A 15,208-nucleotide genomic window follows, 5' to 3' on the forward strand; every position below is an offset into this window, starting at 1 on the left:
AACCGACAAGAACGAGACATTGATCCCCTCAAACGTAAGAGCCTACCGAGAAAAGGGGAGGGGAAAAAAACAGAATTGCAGACTGTGCAGGATTCAGGACAAATGTTCGCCTGAAATGAAATAGCAAATTGGAGAAGTGGTGTATTAATTCTCCTTTATCGTACTGGCTTCTCACAAGTATAGGAGCATTTGAAACCTTTTACGACCTTGCACAATATCTAAAGCACAGGATATCTCTCCTCCCCTTCTTTCTGTTTTTTTTTTTTAACATCTCTTAACCTCCCACCCCCCCCCCCTCCACCCAGAGCTTCCACACCCCCCACCCTGATCTCGTTATGTCTTTCCGTTCTACAGTCAGGTACAGACGTGGGCTTTGACCAGGGTGTTCTATCCGTAGAGGAAACCTGAATTTGCTCCGTACACCACACCCAGACCCGTTTAACTCAGGCGAACATCTGCAGTGAGCCGAGCCCGATCGAAAGTTTCCTCTGGTGCCTCTCTATTGTCTGCAAAATGCAGACGACTCATTTTAGAACCCCAAGCATCCCCTGCGCACACGCCATCATCTCTCTTGCCACGGCAAATTGCTAATTTAGTCAATTGGGCTCACGTGTCTTTAGCTTGCCTGTGTTTACCTCAGCGATCCTCATTATGTGGTCAGCTACTGTCTAGTCACTAATGATAGTAACACAGGGAAGTATGATGTGAGAGATTTTGATGTGGACAAACCTCAGCGACTCTAGAAATTCAGTGCGACGAAACGCGCATGAACAGATACTGAAGTCTGGGCATCGTGATTGTAAGCGTCTCGGCGAATCAGACAAAGACGGGTATGACACAGCAAACAGCGGCGTCCGTCGGTTTGTCGACCGAAAGGCACACGCCTCGGTCACTCCACTCCCTCCCTCGCTCGCCAAACGCCAGCCGTGGAAGATGAAGACCGCTGGGCTGACAGCGTTGAGAGGCTAAAGGAAACAGGCGTGCGGCAATAAAGATATCATTTCTGCCCGACGTGCGCCTCTCCTGTCTCGAAACTTGAAATAGAATACGTTCGTTTCGCGTTCAAGAGAGAGTCATTAACCGCAGCGTCACACAGAGGAAATGCTTCAGCGAAGTGTTTTTTTTAGGCAAACCTCTCAACCCACTGAAAACTCTGTATTTTGATTAGCTTTTATCTATTTACGTTCTAATTATTTAAGTTGTTTATTTGTTTGTTTGTTTTCGATGATTAAAGCCACAGAGCACTTCAGAGATTAGCGGGTGCGTAACTTAACTAGAGGTGCCTGTGCTGCAAGCGAGGGCAGCCTTGCGACACAAGCTTGTTTACAAGCGACTCAAGTTGGCAGGAAATGGCAGCATAATGAGAGGCATGTTAGACAGAAGAGTCTTATTGTCATGTACAGCTCAAAGAGGCCTCGAAAGGAAACCAGGTTCCCTAATATTTCACAACACTTAAGGGGGAAAAAAACATATTGTACAGCTAGACCGACTAGTTCTGTTCTGACTGCTTTTTTTTTTTTTTGGTTTTGGGTTTTGTTTTTTTGTTTGTTTGTTGGGGGGGGGTGTTTGTTTGTTTGGGGTTTTTTTTAGATTCCTATCAGTAATTAGTAATGAGTATCCCCATAATTATACAAGATGAGACATTTCAAATTAGACAAATCAGGTAGGGTGACGGTTTAAACGCTGAACTGGGATTGAAACGGGCATGTTTCAGGTGACTTGCAAAAGATCATCTGGAGGTTTCCACTGACCTAATTCTGCACTGTTTTAACCCCTGTACTGATGTGTACAAGGCATTGTTTTTTAGCTTCATCATTCTCCATTCACCCGAGTCTTGTCACACAGGCTTAACTGGCTCCTGTTCGTCTCATGTTCTCCAGCGTTAACAGGAACTGCCCGTTTTCAACCCATAATGATGCTGTTTTTGTTATCGTCGTTTATGTCAGAGAAGAATATCTTCTTTGTTGTTTGTTTGTTTGTTTAAATCGTTTTGGCTTTTCAAAAATTCATCTGATCCTCGCGAACTAATAGCAAAACCGAAAAAGGGGAAATCTTTTTGTTTCGGGGGGGGGGGGGGGGGGGGGGCGTCTCTATAAAGTAGATCTTCATTTGATCTGTTTTGATAGTTTGATAAGCAAAGCTTTTTGATGTTGTTTTGCTGTGACTGTAGGGAGAGGAGGCACTCTGTTTGTGAAATGGTGCAACTACATTTTTTTTTTTTTCTTCTTCTTCTTCTTCTTGTTGTGTCAGGTCCCTCAGGGCTTGCTTGGTCTTGTAAAAGGAAACACTAGTGATACCACAAGGCCTTTTTTCCACTGTGGGAGGAGTGAAAATAGACTATCATTGCCCCAGCCATAAATGGTCGGCATTTATGGGTTCTGCATACTGGCTGTTTTCTTTATTCTTTTGCCCCCCACCGCCCACCCCAGCCCTGTGCTGAATGCAGTCAGCTAGCTCTGATGTAGTGGAATAAAAAAGCAACACACACTACAGTTTCTGTTCACTCTCTGCTGTCTTAGCCCTTTACTCTTTTATATTTACTGTGTCTCACTGACATCTCTCCTTTTCTTTTTCTGTCTCTTTCTGTCTCTGTGTTCCACATGCAATCCATTCTCTCTCTCTCTCTCTCTCTCTCTCACACACACACGCACATACACACACACACACACACACACACATTCATTTTCCTTAACACTTTTTTCTCTCTCTCTCTCTCTCTCTCTCTCTCTCTCCCTCTCTCTCTCTCTCTCTCACTCTCACACACACACATACACACACACACACATTCATTTTCTTTAACACTTGTCTTTTTATCTCTCTCTCTCTCTCCCTCTCTCTCTCTCTCACACACATTCATTTTCCTTAACACTTGTTTTTTTCTCTCTCTCTCTCTCACTCACACACACACATTCATTTTCCTTAACACTTGTTTTTTTCTCTCTCTCTCTCTCTCTCTCTCTCTCTCTCTCTCTCTCTCTCCGCCCTGCCTTTTTTATACCATGTTCACCCTCTTCCTCTCTGGGCCCTCGATGCTCTATCCTTCCTATTCACTCTCACCCTGTTCTTTTAGTACAGGTGTTAATGCCACAGAGCTGCTGTAATTGCCACACAGTCGTCATTACCTTGGGGGGTTTTTAACTCAATCGAGCGCAGGAAACCATTTTCTCCCTCCTCGTTATTTATTCATTCTCCTTATGGCCATGTTTCTTTTAGGATCTTTGTAGAATTTTTTATCCTCCCTGCATGCTGCAGTCTGCTGTTTGCTTGGAAAAATGTTTTTTTTTTTTTTCTTTTCTTTTCTTTTTTTTTCCCCCTCAAGAAATGAGATTCCTAGAGAAACGTGTCGCCCACCGACTGCTTCGGGAATTGGAAAAAAGAGGAGAGAAAAAGACAGGCAGATCAAGGGGCGGTCTATTTCCAATGTTTTGTATGCAGATATTGAGACACGGAGCAAATGTGTTTTGCTCTTTGTCTTCAGTCTTTTTTGTTATGATTTCAGTAGCGTACGTTCATGTTGCCACAGTCATGGTTATTGGGCCGCGCTAATTGTACTGCATGTGGGATTTCTAGTCAGAGAATGATTGGTTTATCACTAACAGTGTTCATGTCACTCAAATAAAAGCATTGGTAACTGTTGTATTAGGTTATACGGTGCTACGTATAATATTGCTAAACCCTGCAGTGTCGTTCTTATAGAATTAGTTGTAGTTGTGGTACCGGTAGTAGTGGTTGTTTTCGTTGTAGTAACGGTGAAGTTAATAGCTATGGAGCCATAGACACTAAGTCTTAGTTAACATGCTAATACGTACTGAAAGCAGTAGGTAAAGATAACATTAGCGCTAGGAGCTTTAGGCGCTGGACAGGCATGCCTTACAGTTGCACACGCAGTCAATGACAAGATTAGACGGTAGTTCAGAGGCTGCGGCGACATGTCAGTCATCGTGACCCCTCTCCTACACCCCCGTTAGGCGCCACTGAGCTGTTTATTTACTACTCCTGTGATCCTCTGTAGATCAGACAGCATCAAAGGGACCATACACAGTTCTATTACACACACACGCAAACACACACACACACACACGCACACACACAGATGTCAAAAGGGTAGCTAAGAAGTCAGTGGACCTGTTAAGCATACAAAAGCATATAACAGTAAGAGAGTTTGGACAAGCTTTTCAAACAAGCAAGATGCATGGACTGTATGTGTTTTGTTCAGTCGCAAAAACCATTTTGAACCTTGGTGCTTGTAAAGAAACCGGTTCTCTTCAAGTGTCCAGGTTACATAAAGAAACTAGTTGTCATATACAGTCTGCACCTGCGTAAAAAACACCTCGCTGAAGATGGAGCACACAAGGCAGCAGCTTTACTCTGAGATTAACTCAGCAGGTTGATGCTTTGCAGATTACTCTTGCTTCCTGCCAGATTAAAGGTTGGTGGCCTGTAACGCCCTAAAACCCCAGTATCAGTTGTATAATGGTGAAACACGGCATTTCCAGATTGAATTTGTGGCTTTTAAAAGGTGTCTGCATTCGTCGTGTAAAGTGCTGCTATAATATCAGTCATGTAGTTTTGTCATTAAAATGAGGAAAGACAAAACGTTTTTTCGTTGTTTTTTTTTTTGTCTGAGATGCCTTCGGTTTCCTTGTGGGTGTTGCTGTAGGCTTTCACACTCTGGGCTGTGGTTAAACTGCTTTTTCAGACATTTTTGGTGCAAGCATCACAAAACAAATGACACTGGAACTGGACTGTATTGTTTCTAGATTACCCAGTGTGTTCCAGGAGAGTGCTAGGCATTTAGAAGGGACGTTTACAATTTGACTCCAGCCCTCGGGCACTTGTGAAACAAACTGCTTCCCTAATTTCTGTTTCTGGTGGACAGATTTCAGTTGATTAAAGGGACATTTTCCAATACAACGTGTGTGTGTGTGTGTGTGTGTGTTAGCATTTATGTGTGTTTCTTCCTTTATGATTGCAGAGCGAAGACTTCAGTGCGTATATAAATATTAAAAGCACTGTGTGTACCTATGTGGTTGTAAGCAAGAGTGTGTTGTTTATGGTCACGTGCTGAAATACTCAGTATAGTATGTGTGGGGGTGTGTGTAGGCAGATTAAGACATCTAAGACAGATTCATGAGAGATGTGGGTAAAAGTGCATATGTATGGTGCAAGGGTGCATCACCTTGTGGAGTCTGTTGATTGTAGTGGATAAGATGTGTTTGCATGTTGGTTTGTGTGTGTGTGTGTGTGTGTGTGTGTGTGTTGCATCAAAGCCCAAAGCCCTGTGCTCTAGTCTGACAGCTAGCGTTTACTTTTGTTGTCTGAACAGTCCCATTTCCTGTGATCTGATTGGTGCAGCTGTTCCAGTCAACTCCCAGCAGTGGGGGGCTGTGACGTCAGTACCACTGACTGGGTCAGCAATGAACAAGGGAGAAGAGGAGGGGAGGCGGAGAGAAGGAGGGGTGGAGGGGGATGGAGCAAAACAGGGAGTGGGCACTGCAGTGTTTAGCTTTCCCCTCTCTCTCTCTCTCTCTCTCTCTTTCTACTCTGGGATAGTTTCCTCATATTCTTTGCTTTCTGAAGACAAAGGCTGTCACCCATGATAAAATCCAATTCAAAAATGATTGCGATAAAACCAATTTGAACAGTCATCCCGTTATTTTGAAGCAGTGCCTTTAAAGATTTTAAATGAAAAGGAGTGGGCCATATTTTCCACAAACATACACTGAATAATCTGATGGCAGAAAGGCCTCATTCAGTTGCATTGCAACGTCTGTGTGGAGGGCAAGTGCTTGGGTGTAAACTCTAATATTATGTATATGTGAAATCGATAGCTGTTAGCTTTGGACAACGCGAGTGCGCCATTCATCAGGATGGGGAGAGGGGGATAAATGTCTCAGAGAAAACAGTCCAGTGCTATCTTTCCTTCTTTTACTTTCTCTCTTTCTTTTTTTTAGTCTCCTCTTTTCATAAGGACCCTAAATGTTGTATATCTTTAGCCAACAGTGAGAGTGTGCTTACTTCCTGTAGGTCTTTCGCACCCCCCCCCCCCAGCCCCCACCCACACACACACACACACACACACACGAAAACACATATCTTTTTCTGTCTCTCAGGCCTCCGCCAATGAAGTCCTCTTTAGCGAGCATGCTACCTCAGGTCTTGGCAAAGTACCAATCAATAGCATGCTATAGTTGTATTCTGTTATGTAAATTCACAAAGATGCCATACATGCTTGTTTTTCCCTTCACTGAGTCACAATTTTGTCATTGTAGTTGCTGTTTTCGCATCAGCTGATCTATTTAACCACATGCAATGTCACAAGTTCGACTGTCATCTCTCTCTGCCACAAAAAAAGTGTGCTAATCCACAGCGAAAAATGCCATCGACTGCTTCATCCCGGGCAGTGAAGGCATTGATTGATCCATTGATTAGCCACCACTAAAAGCCACACTGAGTCAGTGGAGTAAACCGGAGTAGCTGGAGTAACCAGAATAACTTTTTCAACCATTCATAGATTTTCTCCACCATTTTGAATCCTGCTGTCACGGCTGCGGCCTTTGGAAATGGTTCCGTATTCATCCTGGCCAATCACAGAGAGGGGCTTCCTCTCACACCGGAACGGTGCATTTATTTATAATCGCAACTTATCGAGGCTCACAGAGCGGTCGCGCTGCAATAATAGCATGGTTCAGTCCAAATGAATATGAAAGAGTGGTTTAGTGTCAAATAAGACTCCTCTGTGTATGTGTGAATGTATCACTAGCATCTCTTTGACACCACCTCACAACCCTCTGCTTACGAGAATAAACAGGCCTCTGACGTCCTCAGTGACATTTTTACCGAAAATGCCCAAGGAATCATTTGAACAAGCATTGTGGAGATATGATGATGCAATGAATTCTGCTTTTAACATATGAGGGATATTCATATAGTAGTGATAGGTGAAACATATGATCGTTTTATAACATTTATTTCATTAACTTTGAACTTAAATAAAAGGTTCATGAATGCTTTATAAAAGCTGTGTGAGATTAATGTTGGCCTTAAGCAAGAGAAATTGAAATGTACTTTTCATTTTGAATTTGCAGTGTTTGGTGTTTGGCTTCTAAAAAAAGAAAAGTTTGTACAGTATAATACATAATAGCTTACAGTTAGAACTGTTGACTTGTAGGAAGCTTCACAAAACTCTAGTAACTGTCTTTTTATGTCTCAGTAGCTCAGATTGTGACAAAACGTGTTAGCGCAGTCAGGAGCATTGGTCGTCTTCAGACTAAATTACGATTGTGTACGTTAAGTTCAAACCAATGCGTTCAATCAAAGCGGGATCAGTTTGAATCTGTTTTGTGAGTTTGAACATTAGAAGGAAGTGGAAATTACCACACCAGGCTTTAGAGGAAGGAAGGACTGTGTATGAACAAGTGATGAGTATATCATGACTAACTAGTCGGTGGCTTTACTAACTGTGCTAACAGCCTTGCGTTTTCTTTTGGGTTTTTTTTTTTGTTTGTTTTGTGTTTTCCTTTCTCTGCTTCTGTCGGCGAATAGGGGCTTGAATTCTAACCCAAAATACAGTCATTAAGGACAGGGAGTAACCAAAAAGGCAACAAAACCAATCGTAATCAGTAACTCGCCGTTGTCATTGCCGACTTCCTGTTTCTTCTCTGGTAAAATGTACTCTTGAGAGAGAGCCGCTCACAAAAGCGCTGCGGGTTACGTATGCACATTTAACGCAGAGCAACCATTTTCCACAGGGCGTGCATGGCATCGCAGTACAGCACAAAATTTTTAACACAACATGCAGTGGCCATATTGCGACAAATACAACAACTACTCCACAACAGCACCCCCCCCGTCAAAGCATACCGGCAACCGTGTTGTGTCAAATGCGACAGCATTTCCACTATATTACACAACTTCCTTTTTGTACTGAGTACAATGGAAGCTCTCGAACAGCTCGCGTGGTATAAGAAACGTCTCTTACATCTGACCGTTGCCACCACGTGCAAGAGCAGATTGTGGCTTCCACTCCCTGAGTCGCGCCGCGCAAACGACCCACCGCTGAGTTGAATGAGCCAGACACAGAACTAACTGTGTACTGTCTGAAAGAACCTTCCAGCAAACACACGTCCGTCCAAACCAGACACGAGATTTTACCGCGTGACGTGACCCAAAGCGACGTCGGCTGTGAACTTTCAGGAGAGCGCAAACGCTTCACTCATTGGATACATTGAGCAGTTGCTCTTGGTAAAACCTGGTGCTGCGGTATATGTGTGGTACTAATTGTAATAAAATATACTGTCATTCTGAGGAGGAGGACCTAACTGTGGAAGTAAATTCTTTACTAATCGACCAGTGTGGTCTTTGTGGGTGGTCAAGCTGTAATAGTCTCAAGCTCGACAGTCAATCTTCGGTTTACCAGGGGCAAGGTTTACCAGGGCCTTTCGCCGAAAGAGTCATTTTTTTATTCTCCACGTCAGTCAATGGAAAGCTCACTCTTTCGCTTTCTAACTCCCTCTTTCAGTTTTACTCACTCCCTCTCACTCTCTCTGTTCTAAGTTTGGACGGTCTTGCGGGTCACCCCACAGTTAAATCACATACCAGTATCATCCGTTTCCACGGTTACAGAGGGCTTATGGCGGGGAACTGTAATTAATGGACCATGGGACCAACTGTGGGGTGCTAAGAATACTTGTCTGTGTACACTCTGGGGCTCTCCAATGAGGTTCTTTTATTTGTGTGTGTTTGTGTGTGCACGCACGTGTATGTGTGTGTGTATGCGTGTGTGTGTGTGTGTGTGTGGGCATGTGTGTGCCCATGTGCACAGGGTATCTCCATGGCAACCAGACAAGGGGTGTCAAAACAGTGCCCCGAGTACCCAATTTTCACTTCTCGCAAGAGAGCTGTGAAACCAGATGCTTGTTAAAACACAAAAAGAGGGAGAATGAGTGATGCCGAAAACAGCGAACTGTTTAACATCGTCTCTCTCTCCCTATGCACAGTGACACACACACACACACACACACACTCTCTCTCTCTCTCTCTCTCTCAAAGGTACATGCCCACATAGACCCCTCCCTTTTCTCCACTGGTCTCCAGAAAACGCTGATGTTGGAAGAGGCTGTTTGGTTTAGCATGTGTGGAAAATGTGTTATGTTTTCTGCCTTCAGGGTTTACTCTGTATCCTACTGGAATTCTGCTTGTGCCAGTGCAGCAGTTTAGGTGATGAAGATTGAATAGGAGTTTGTGTGTGTGTGAGTGTGCGTGTGTGTGCGTGTGTGTGTGTGTGCGCGCGCGTGTGTGTGCGTGTGTGTGTGTGTGTGTGTGTGCTCGTGTGTGTCCTGCTCACTGTAACAGAGACACACCGCATCACCCACCACATTCCTGCTAAACCCCAGGAATGGCTGAGTAAGGCAGGATTGAATAAATAGCAACAGTCTGACCATTTGCATTCCAGCATACACAGACCACATCTGTTTCACTGGACAAGAAGACATACTGTAAACCAAGGGAAAGTGCCTACGGTGGGTCAGTCCGCACAGAATGACTTGGCCAGCTCTGACGGCATTGACACAAACAAAACTGTTGTTGTTTATTTCCAGTTCACGTGGTTGTTTAGAGATTGCCCACTTCCGTATTGTGTATATATACCGCCCTCATTCTCTTTGTCATTGGCCGTCATATCGCCTCGCCTCCTTTCTCAAGCCACGCCCCCTTACCCGCCCAGCCTCTGTCTCTTATTCCTCTCCTTGCTCTTATTATCATAGCGGTTAGTTTCCTTCAACGTGTGGGTGAAGTGTTTTACTCCCATCCACATCTGGCCACTATTTTTATGTTATTACTCTGGACCAAGCCAAGAAATTCCAAGAGAGGTTTGCCCCAAAGGAACAGTCACGGAACACGAGGCATAGAACGGGTTCCACATAGCGAGAGCTTCTGTTTTATGTGTTTATATCAAGTTGTTTTTTTTTTTTTTCCGATTTTCATTCTTCAAAAATCCCAGCATTAAAACAAATTGTCCAGAAGGATTTATGGTTTTGAATTTTCAAGCGAAATTAATACCTGCCCAAATATGGAGATCGTTATAAGTAGCAAAAGGTGTGTGTGAACAGAAGGGAGATATGTTTATGCGGTTGGTAGACTGCGGATGCAGAGATATGCAGATCACAGGTTTTGTGTGTGTGTGTGTGTGTGTGTGTGTGTGAGACTGTTCAGATTGAATCCCCTGATTTGTAGGCAAAGTGTGATGCTGTAAGCCTTGATGCAAAATTCTCTTTCCTTTCACTGCAGTCTACAGAGGGAGAGAGAGAGAAAGAGAGGAAGAGAGAGGGGGGCAGTGAGAGGGAAAGAGAGACGAAGAGAGAGAGAGAGAGAGAGGAAAGAAGAAAAGGAGAGAAAAAATTAGTGTCACAATCACAATCAGCAAGCTGGGGGGGTTGCCATAGCGATGACACCACATGACCAATGTGATGGTATTCACATGGAGAGGAGTGCCACTGTCTGCTGCTCACTTGAACAGCGGGTGATTGGGAGAATATTTTTGGAGCAGTAGAGAGATAGAGGGAGATAAATTAAGACAGAAAGGAGGGAGAGACCAGAGGGACAAAGAATCTATATAAAATTGAATATTATATCTGTATTTGTTGGATAAATGAGGAAAGGAGAATGGACTAAATAGGCCATTAATATAGATGAACTGAGAAGTGGGGAAAGAAATCTGTGCTTCTACAAAAGAGAAGATTGTGTTTGTTTGATGAGTTAGAGACTGTGAAAGGAAAGTGTGGTGGTGGGGGGGCAAGTATGATCTCTTGGTAAAGATGTATGGAAAGTGATTGGACAAAGGCAAAGAGAGGAAAAAGAAGAGACCAGATGGTATTTGGCAGAAAAGGGAGACGTTAAGAGCTAATTGCTCCAAAAGAGATTCGAAAGAAAGAAAAGATAAACCATTAAGCAGCTGATAGACAGATCGGGTAGAACCCGAGAATGGCACCTGTAAACGTAAAAAGATACCTGTCTTTGATGAAATATTCATGGTTTGAGTGCTAGAAATGAACAAAGAAAGAGCAGAGAGAGAGAGAGTGAAACAGATTTAGGATGATTTATTCATAGTCTCACACATTGTCTGAGACAACAGACAGCAGTGTGTCGCCTGTAACAGCATCACCTTCACGACAATTTTGATTTTCTATTAATATTAGCGCTGAGGGATAATGCTTAACAGCAAGATGGAAGACGTGGAATCAAATTCAAGTGACAAAATGGATCGAGACCTTGATCCTTTTTATTCATTCCTTCTTTTTCCTAGCCCCTTATCCTAATTAGGGTTGCGGGGTGCTGGAGCCTATCCCAGCGCTCAAGGCCGCGGGGGAAACACCCTGCACAGGTCGGCAGTCCACTGCAGAACCTTTAGCCTGATGAACTGAAATATTTTCACGGCCTTGTTTTCCATTGACCGGAAAGACTCGAAAGTGTCAACAGAAGGTTTGAAATTTCACATATCATAGTGATTTACCAAATGTTGCAACATGTGTTAGGTTCCAAAGGTACAGTTTTTTGCATTTGCTGACATTCGTGGTTGGTGCCCTGTTGTGTTAGTGATGTGGTTGACGGGGGAATACTGAATGATGTGTTCCAGGTGCCGGATTTTGCAACGCGCTCCCTCTTTAATGACTGCCGGAATTCAGTTTAGGAAATTCACCGCTAAATAGAAGCATGAAAAAAAAAGGATCAGCCAAACTCACTAAAAGGAGAGAGAAGAAAAGAGAGAAGGAAAGAAAAACAGTAAGAGCCGGAGAAATGCTAAACAACGTAAATGGTCACCTTCGCAAGATGAATCGTAAACGCGATCGCTCGTCTGATTACTTGTTTCGCAGACGCGATACCCGCCAACCACAGCATCGTTCTCGTTCTCATTAAAGGGTTTTTTTTTTTTGCGTCATCACCTTCAGGGAGTTTGTCTCGCATTTTATGATTAATATAACACAGTGTGATTGCTCCTGTCTGCCAGTGCTGCACTGGATGCCCTGTCTCTACGAGAAATTATGATGCATTGAGCAGTCTGCTCTATAAATATCAGCTCCAGCGGGTTCGGTAAGCAACGCCTAAGCAATTTTAGAGTCAGATGAGGGCCCTGTGTTACCCTACGGTAGGCCGTTATTCACTAGCTATCATTCAATTTTCTAAACCTTGTTGGTTTCCCATGATTGTGATTTGATTAAGGGCCAGTGGTTTTAGGTGGCTCATTTAGCCTTCATGCTAAAACTTGCAGGGCCCAGGGGTTTTGGAGAAAAACACGTTTCATTGCGAGACATATTAAGAGATACGAGCAGAGTATGGGTTCCAAAACTCACCAGGATAAGTAAGCCCCCTCTTTTCTCGCACCGCAAGACGTGAAAACGATCATCGAAAAATAATGTGAGAATAATGCACAGGTTTTGAAGATCTTGCTCCGCGGGTAGTTCACTGCAGGTCTTTCTTTTGTATGTCTTGGAGGAAGTCTGTGAGAGAGACAGTCCTCTGACCAGCAGATGAACTCAATTCTCTTGTTACTTTCTCTTAATTATTTCTCACTTGTTCACCCACTGCTCTGCTTTCATTTCTCCTTTGCTTCCAGAATCTATTACAGGGCTACAGTAGGTCTCTGTGTCAAGGTTTTGTTTTTTTTCTCCATAAGGAATGTACAAAGGGTCTTGCATTACTTCTGATTGTATTGATCCATTTGATCCAGCAGTCTCTGATTGGCTAACTCTCTATTCTTCTGAGGGCATATAGCATCTCCTAGGAACATGACCTCAGATTAAGGTCCCACGGCCTTTATCTGAAGATAAAGTGATTTTTCGAGCTGAAGGAGAAGTTCAACGAAAAAAAAAAGTGCAGGACATTCAAAGAGGGTCGGTTTCACTTGTGGTCAGGAGTTATCAGCAGGCTAAATATGCATTTGTGTTGCTGTGCTACTAGGAGATATTGCCTTTTTAAGGCAACCCGGATGACTTGTGGTTCTCTAATTTATGTGCCAGACCTCATGTTACCGGTGAAATCTTCGTCTTTGGATTGCTGTTGAGTTGGCCTTCAAATGAGTGTTTCCAACCACGGTGCATAACACGGACTGTCTTTTTTAGGTGTTTTATCACTTTTTTTTTATCACCTCAACCCACGCACATCCTCATGTGTGAAAAATGTGTCCACTGTTAAATATCACAGCATCCCTGAAAAATCCCACTTTGGTCTGAAAGGTTATAAAAAATGAATCTCTTAAGGATACTTCCATACTCAGATTTGCTTCAAGAGCCTCTCCTGCCCTGCTCTCTTGTCTCCGACAATCCGTGAAGTGCTGACTGCTAGTGAATTAAACCTCTTGTACACGCCTCCCTGAAGTCTTGGCTTGTTGTGGAGATTGAATTTGGCCAGCCATGTGGACTGAAGAGCCGTAAATGGCTTAGATTAGATAGACTTTAATAGGTCCTTTTCTCGTCCATTAGCTGGCAGAGAGCTACCTTCTGGTGTCTGCCGTTATTGGTCCAATATATAAATGCGGGCTCTGTCTGCCTAATTGACCTGTCTCCTTCCTCCTTGGAATGCGTTGGTTTAGAGGTTTCAAGGGCATGTTGGGTATTGTAGTCAGACCATGTAGTATTTATTCAAAGTTGTTACAAAGTTGTTTTTGTTAGAATTTGCAACCATACTGTAGAGAGCTTAAATACACAAAACAAATGCTAAATCCTACTATCCTACTATTTAAGTGTAAGGATCACTTTGTCGGTTAGGCTTAAAAGTATAAAAGGTTGAAGTACAAGTAAAGGTCAAGAGTTTGAAGCATTGAAGTAAAAATAGTTAAGATATTCAGTATATGCATTTTAATGATATTCCAGTGAATATCAGTTTGTTTATTTTATAGAAAAGAATACAGGCTTCACTTTACTATGCGTGTCACAAGATTCATCTCCATGAACTAATGCTAGGAGGAAAAAAATAGACCCAACCTTTTATACACAAAGCCACTTTGTTCATTTTGAAGAAGGTCCTTCATGCATCTCTAATCACTTTCAGGTGTTTACCACGTACTCGAACGAGGAATATGACAGACGTAACGATGACGTGGACCCCATGGCCGCATCAGCCGAGTATGAGCTCGAGAAGAGAGTGGAAAGACTAGACCTTTTCCCTGTGGAACTCGAGAAAGGTAAGGGGACCTTTCAGAATTTTCTAGAATTTTTCTTTATGGATAACAGGTTTTGTCATGGCTTGGTAACTGCTTTCTCAACATCTCAAACTTGAATTGGTTTATTACTGATGCGCAGTACAAGGAAGGGCCATGTAACATTATAATGACTAAACAGATTTGAAATCTTGACATATATAAAGTCGACCTCTGGACAGTTTTGCCAGACTATGTTCAACCATTTTTTTTAATCTGATAATACTCTGAAGGCAAGAAAGTAATTTATACCCGATTTGTCTAAAACCTTCACACTCCTTTGATTTGTATAACGATCTACTAATCGATGATGAATAGCTTACTAAACTAAAACCTGAGCACAAACATTGTTAAATTTGAATGACCTCACAGATTTTAGGATTAAAAGCTTAGCTTGTGAACTTTGGTGAATTAATAATCAGCAGGAATAGTGGATGGAATACCACTGTCTTCTCTTCGGGCTACCATTGTTCGGCCGGGGACATTCATGAAGTTGGGGCAGAACTGTTTCACCACCAACGTTTATGGTCCCTCTTTCCCCCCAGGATTTTCATTTTACCTCAGCCCTGCTCATTCAGCCCTTAAAATGCTTGGTGGTTAATGATAAACCAGACAGGGAGAACTATAGGAATGGATTAGGGAGCTAACAGATACAGCAAACGATACACATTCTCAGAATCGGCCGTGCTGCGTTTTAAATGCTGTTTTTTGGTTGTTTTTTTTTTTTGTGCCTCCGCAGATGGGGACGGCTTAGGTATAAGCATCATCGGCATGGGAGCCGGGGCTGACATGGGCCTGGAAAAACTCGGCATCTTTGTCAAGACCGTCACGGAAGGAGGAGCCGCTCATCGCGACGGAAGGTAACATCCAGATTGGAACTAAATGGATCTGAGTGACAAGTGCTTGCGTTTGAAAGACATTTCAAACAGATTAAACTGACAGGCTTTTATGGACGAAGCCCACCAGGCAAAATCGTTCTGAGTAATTAGGATCCGTGCGGTTATGATCATAGTCTTA

The 15,208-nt window shown here is 43.1% G+C and overlaps 1 protein-coding gene across 1 annotated transcript in view; it reads left to right on the forward strand.

Annotated features, from left to right (window-relative positions):
* ppp1r9ba (protein phosphatase 1, regulatory subunit 9Ba) overlaps positions 1-15,208 on the forward strand; it is a 36,949-nt gene that overhangs the window by 12,051 nt on the left and 9,690 nt on the right. Inside the window, exons 3-4 of the mRNA XM_030793591.1 lie at positions 14,044-14,176; positions 14,931-15,051. Of these exons, the coding sequence (XP_030649451.1) occupies positions 14,044-14,176; positions 14,931-15,051 (254 nt within the window). The remainder of the gene's footprint in view (positions 1-14,043; positions 14,177-14,930; positions 15,052-15,208) is intronic.

Source organism: Chanos chanos, chromosome 16 (genome assembly GCF_902362185.1).
Source record: "Chanos chanos chromosome 16, fChaCha1.1, whole genome shotgun sequence".
Lineage (NCBI taxonomy): Eukaryota > Metazoa > Chordata > Actinopteri > Gonorynchiformes > Chanidae > Chanos > Chanos chanos.